Source organism: Pimephales promelas, chromosome 23, assembly GCF_988280905.1.
Source record: "Pimephales promelas chromosome 23, fPimPro1.hap1.1, whole genome shotgun sequence".
Taxonomy (NCBI): Eukaryota; Metazoa; Chordata; class Actinopteri; order Cypriniformes; family Leuciscidae; genus Pimephales; species Pimephales promelas.
The window spans coordinates 18,251,451-18,258,037 of NC_142791.1; the positions used below are offsets into that span (position 1 = coordinate 18,251,451).

Sequence of the window (6,587 nt, forward strand, 5' to 3'; positions counted from 1 at the left end):
ATTTAAGGGTCTTACCGCACTCCTGACAGAGCTCTAGACTCACGTCCTTCCTCACGGCGCGCTTGGTCTCCAGCGGAGGGAAGACCGGCGTGAAAACGGACGTGTCATTAGTGGCTTCCATGAAGAACATGTACCGGATCCCGGTGTTGAGCTGGAAACATCTGCCACCTTCAAACCAGATGAGCGACACCACCGAGTTCTTGAGGAGCCCTCCCGCCTTCAGCCGCCACACCTGCTGCACCCTGACGCGCACCTGACGCGACGCGTTGCCCGGCCGCTCTTCCTCCTGAAGCCTGCCCTCAAACACGACCCCCGAGCGGCGCACGCGCTCCTGCACCGACGCTGCAGGCGGCGAGCACGAGACGCTCCCACCCCGGACCACGCGCATCCACAGGCACAAACACACGGCGACTCCACAGAGCGCGGAGAGCGCGGAACAACCGCGACCTGACGGAATCCGCCGCATCCTCGCGCTCGCGTCTCTTGCGTTCAACGGGACGGATTAAAGTGGAGCAGGAGAAGTGAATGAAGAGAAGCGTGGGTTCTGTCGGCTCTTCAGCTGATCGTATTACAGGAGGCGGGGTGAGGATTTCCCCTCCGCGACACCGCATGCGACGCGAGGAAGGACAGCGCGATTTGTCGCGTCGTGTGTGGGTTAACGGACTTAACAGCCAATGTAAAGTGGTTAGGGATTTGAAAATATATTAAATAGGCATGTGATATTCTGTTATTTAAAACTAAACAAAAAGTATTCTTCCACAACATGCACTCTAAAAAAATGTCAACTTTCAAACCATGTTTGGGTCAAATATGGACAGACTCAACCGTTTTGGTTTAAAATGGAATAAACAAACAAAAAAAATAAAATAATAATAAGCCAGTGGTTGGGTTTGTCCAAATTTGACCCAAACATGGATTGAAACAACCCAGATTTTTTTTTATAGTGTGTATTTAAAAGTTTTATTAAAAGCTGTTTCAGTTTTCCCCAACAATAACCTTAGTGAATAAAGGCTATTTTAAAGTTTTAAGAACAAAGAAACAGCTTTTAAAAAATGAATGAAGCAGCAAAAATCTCAAACTCATAATGTCATCCTACTGTATAAATTTGATCTGACATTTCTGAAAAATAGGCTCTATGCCAAGGGGGTAATCCATCAGCTGGAAGTTGAAGCCTTGCGGGAGCCGCCATTGTAGCAGAACTTGACCTGCTGTTAGCATTCCATTGACTCCCATTCATTTTTGCGTCACTTTGACAGCGAATAACTTTACATCTGAGGCGTCCAAAGACTTAATTTGTTCATCATTTATTTTTAAAGAAACACGACAATGTATTAAAGGCTCCATTACCTTGTATCATACGTTATGACCCCGTACAAGAAGTTTTTTGTAAAAAATAGGCTAATGATTGCGTCAGAACGAATTGACTCCGCGTCGCACAGTACAGAAATTACCGGAGAAAAATTAGACAGAAATTAGACAGGAGGAGAAGCTTGCAGGTAATCGGGGGGACGTGGAGGCATAAAGTCTGATAAAGTCGAGGGAGAAGCCCATAAAGGGTAATAAAGTTGATCCTGCTGCTAGCTCATGGACAGCTAATACTCACTCTCTCCGTCTCTGTGAGATTCGGAAGGGAATTATTCAGTTTTCACTTGGACCAGCTACTAGAAGACATACAGGTTGCTCACGTGACATGCAGTTTGGGTATTATGGAAAATTACACTCGCTGTTTACAAGAACTTCCCATAGTTAGCGTGAATGATGTTAACGATATTGCGAGGTAGTTAGCTGTCACACAGAAGAGTAAGAAAGAACAGGGCATTAAATTATATATTTCGAGTTACATGGACAACTTTGAGAGCGACTAATCTCTCATATCATGCAAAATTCGACTAGCGAATCAGATTCTAAAATCGTTGTCTCGTTTTTGAGAAAATTAATTTTTATTAAAGTTTGGCCACTAGTACACTTCACTATAGAATGGATGCACTATGTGGAGGTAAAGACACTGGCTGACATTCTACCAGACATATGTCAGCAGCGTTTGTACATAGAGTCTATACTCTTGATCTGAGAAAAAAAGTAAATCCTCATTATATAGTGACTCTTGTCTTAATGATGTCAGTGTGTTTTACTGTTTACTTCAACATTGGATGTTAGTTTTACAACATGGGACAAACTGATCCTAATGTACTGTATGTTACATAGACATTGATACAACTTTCCCATTTAACAACTACCTCCAATTTCTTCTACTATATTGAGATGGAAAACGTATTTGAATTTGTCCCGCTCATCTGTCACATGTAGTAATACACGCACAGTTTGAGACACAACAAAGAGTCTTTTTTTTATGAAAAAGGAGAACACATCTGGAGAAAGAGTCAAAACTACACAATACGAAACAATACCGGACAGGGAATAGACTCAAACGAGGGCTTAAATACACAGAGCAAACAAAAGAGCTAATAAGATAATTAATGAGAACACAGGTGAACAGGATAATTAAATCAAACAAAGTGAGAAACTTGGTCAAATGACAGGCACAGGGAAAACATACAGAACCAAAACACATGTAACAGTATGCCCCCTCCTGATAAGGAGCGTCCTTGCGCCGTAAACAGTTCAACTGAAGAGAGAGGACGGGGGCTCTACAAGTTGGGGAACTGGAGAGGGGCAAGACAAGAGCAAGTCAAACACATAAGTTCAAGGGGAAGTGGAGGGTGGGGGTTGCCAAGGGGGGCTAGGAGCAGGAGGAGCCAGATGGAGTTCCAGAAACCAAGCCCGGTGGAGGCGTCTTGATGATGTCTGACCAAGAGGGAGCCGGTGGGACGAGGGAGCCCGGTGGATCCATCAAGCGGCCGGACCATAGTGAAACTGGTGGGACGAGGGAGCCCGGTGGAGCTGTTAGGATGATGTCTGACCAAGGTGGAGCCAGTGGGACAAGGGAACCCGGTGGAGCCATCAGGATGACGTCTGACCAAGGTGGAGCTAGTGAATCGAGGGAGCCCAGTGAAGCCATAAGGATGATGTCTGACCAAGGTGGAGCCAGTAGGACGAGGGAGCCCGGTGGAGCCATCACGATGATGTCTCACCAAGGTGAAGCCGGTGGGACGAGGGAGCCCGGTGGAGCCGACATGATGATGTCTGACCAAGGTGGAGCCAGTGGGACGAGGGAGCCCGGTAGAGCCATCAGGTTGTCTGCACGAGGGAGCCCGGTGGAGCCGTCTAGATGATGTATGACCAAGGTGGAGCTGGTCGACTAGGGAGCCCGGTAGAGCCATCAGGTGGTCTGGATGAGGGAGCCCGGTGGAGCCGTCAGGATGTTGTCTGACCAAGGTGGAGCTAGTGGATCGAGGGAGCCCGGTGGAGCTATCAGGATGATGTCTGACCAAGGTGGAGCTAGTGGATCGAGGGAGCCCGGTGGAGCTATCAGGATGATGTCTGACCAAGGTGAAGCCGGTGGGACGAGGGAGCCCGGTGGAGCCGACATGATGATGTCTGACCAAGGTGGAGCCGGTGGGACGAGGGAGCCCGGTGGAGACGTCATGATGATGTCTGACCAAGGTGGAGCCAGTGGGACGAGGGAGCCCGGTAGAGCCATCAGGTTGTCTGCACGAGGGAGCCCGGTGGAGCCGTCTGGATGATGTATGACCAAGGTGGAGCTGGTTCGACTAGGGAGCCCGGTAGAGCCATCAGGTGGTCTGGATGAGGGAGCCCGGTGGAGCCGTCAGGATGTTGTCTGACCAAGGTGGAGCTAGTGGATCGAGGGAGCCCGGTGGAGCTATCAGGATGATGTCTGACCAAGGTGGAGCCAGTGGGACGAGGGAGCCCGGTGGAGCCGGTTGTCTGCATGAGGGAGCCCGGTGGAGCTGTCTGGATGATGTATGACCAAGGTGGAGCTGGTTCGACGAGGGAGCCCGGTAGAGCCATCAGGTGGTCTGGATGAGGGAGCCTGGTGGAGCCGTCAGGATGTTGTCTGACCAAGGTGGAGCGAGTGGATCGAGGTAGCCCAGTGGAGCTGTCACGATGATGTCTGACCAAGGTCAAGCTGGATGTGGAGTGGGGCTGGTCTGGTCTTCAGCCAGGCAAGTGATTGTTCACTCCACAAATGTTTTCCTTTGGACCGTCTGCTGAAATATGTGTGCCAGCTGAAGACCTGGCAGGTCCATAGAAGGGGGAAAACAAAGAAAAATGGGAAGAAAAGTCCGGTATTCTGAGTTGAGAAAAAAACAACGTTATTTTGAGTCTTTTTAATAAAAAAAGGAGAAACTACACATTTAAACAAACAATACCAGGTAGGGAACTCAAAGTGAAGGCTTAAATACACAGAGCGAATATAAGAGCTAACAAGAAATTTAATGTGAACACAGGTGAACTGAACAGGAAATTAATGATTAATGATAATTAAATCAAACAAACTGAGAAACTGGGTCAAATGACAGGCACAGGGAAAACAGAACCAGAACACAAAAACATGTAACAGTCTGATCCTAGATTATCTTCTTGTGAACTCCCGCTGGCCCTGCCTGGTGAGCTTCCAAACTCTTTTATAAAGACTTGATGTGAAAACTTTAAAAGCTGTTTAGAAGGGCCTTTCTCAGTGGTGCCCACAGCCATACCCACTGCTTTTAATTGGTGCCCTCTTTTTGTATTTTACATGATGTTATTTAATACAATCACACATTAATTTACACAGAACAAAAAGTACCTGTAAAGCTACACAGCAATTCATGGTATGCCACTTTTACGATGACCTAAAAGTCATTATGTGGCCATCTAATGCCAAATAAGGTTTTCCATGTCAAAGTCACATGATATTGAGTTCGGTCGACGTAACATTGACCTTAGAAGGAATGGGCTCTATGCACGGCGGTATTTCCGGTGAAGGTTTAAGGATGCTCGATAACTTCCGCCTATCGTATAGTCCAATGCAATACCGAGAATTTATATTGAATTTTATACTCCATGGTTATACTAAAGAAACGTTAGTCACGAAAACAGACACCCCTCATTGTGTTTATGCTTCTTTTTAAAATTATATTAAATAAACATAACTATATATAAAATTACATCTAAACGTATGTTCGTTTCGTTTCAAAGACGGGAGGACAGTACATTTTTAAGACTCTGCCATAACCTGTTTTACTCCGCCTAAATCTCCACAACCGGAAATGGACGAGCATCCTTGCGTCAAATGCGGAACTTATGCGTGCATATAGCCCATAGACTTGCCTCTAAAATAATGTCAAATTAAAAGAACACAGCACAACAGCCCCATGGAGCCAAATAATAATCTGAAATAAACAAAAAAAAAATGCTTCTTAAATTTTACTTCCACTGGTGGTCAACTTAGACTGTATGTTATTTAAAGCAATCATTTTAAAAATATAAAAATAATAGTTGCTAATGGACACCAGACGGTCTCTGTCAGGTCTGGTATCCAGGCTCTTCTGGAATGCAGCTGTCGTTTGAGGACAGACTGAGGGGTTATTGGGACACAAATATTGGCATGTCAAGATACTCTGTCTCTGTTGCTGAAGCAGAACAGGTATTCGTGCATTGATGGAGTCTCATGTATAAAACCCTGCATTGGTTTTATTCAAAAACTGTGCCTACACACAAACATAAGATTCTGCCACCAAAGTAACATTCAGAATAGATAAAAGTGGCTAATGTAAACATTTCAGCACACTTGTCCCAATAAAGTACTAGAGCCAGCTAAACACACAGTCACACTAAACTGCCTAGGGGGGCAAACATTCTTGCTAGGGCCAGTTTCAAACTATAGGTAGTGTTCAAGATTTACCCATTCTCAAAGTGCTCTGAGAAGAACCCAATGAGGAGAGCTGAGCTGATGGTGTCCAAGAACCACCAGTTCAAAACAAGCTGTTTGTGAATCCATTCCACTCCAATCCATTGGGTTTGATCAAGTACAAACCGTCTATCTCTATTCGGCAAGTGTACTTGATCAAAGTATGTTTTGCTTCCGTCAAAACTCATGGTGTCTCAATCACCTCCCTATAAATTCCTAGGTTGTGAACCAGTATATCATGTTTACAAATTCAGGCACTGGTAATAGTAAAAAGAATAATAACAATTTGTTACATTTATACGGCACTTTTCTGGGTACTCTTAAACAGCACTTAAAAGACAGTAAGGACGCTAGCTCTCTACACAAATGACTCTATTTCCAGTGATGTGACATCATTGATCGTTGCAACATTAATTAAAAAGTTATTTAAAGTACATTATGATAAATACTGTACTTTGCTTGTTACATATGTGTGCAATATTCTAACCGGAAATAAATTATAAATGTTTGCTCTATTATTTCTTTACCTGTTTAGCGATGTATGTTTATGCTGACATAATAAAATAATGGTTTGGATTTCATAAAACATCTATGTGCATCTATAAATCATGGCTCACGTAATTTGTTTCACACTTCAGAACTTCTGTTAAGGGAACATAGAGAGCGCTGATGCTCCCTGGTTTTCACGGTGCATTGTGGGACTTTTTAGGGAGTGAATAGCCGCTTTTCCACTGCTGGTACGGGTCAGTACGGTTCGGCTCGGCGCGGCACGGTT

General features: G+C 45.0%; 1 protein-coding gene across 9 annotated transcripts in view; it reads right to left on the bottom strand.

The window, feature by feature from the left end:
* Positions 1-539, bottom strand: part of nrg1 (neuregulin 1) — a 108,561-nt gene extending 108,022 nt beyond the window's left edge. For 5 of the 9 annotated variants that reach the window (XM_039676946.2, XM_039676945.2, XM_039676943.2 and 2 more), the window contains exon 1: positions 16-538. In XM_039676946.2, coding sequence (XP_039532880.2) covers positions 16-466 — 451 coding nt within the window. In that variant the 5' untranslated portion in view covers positions 467-538. Of the gene's footprint in view, positions 1-15 lie in introns of all 9 variants that reach the window. The other 4 variants (XM_039676947.2, XM_039676939.2, XM_039676940.2 and 1 more) reach the window with 1 other exon arrangement.
* Between the last annotated feature and the right edge of the window lie 6,048 nt (positions 540-6,587).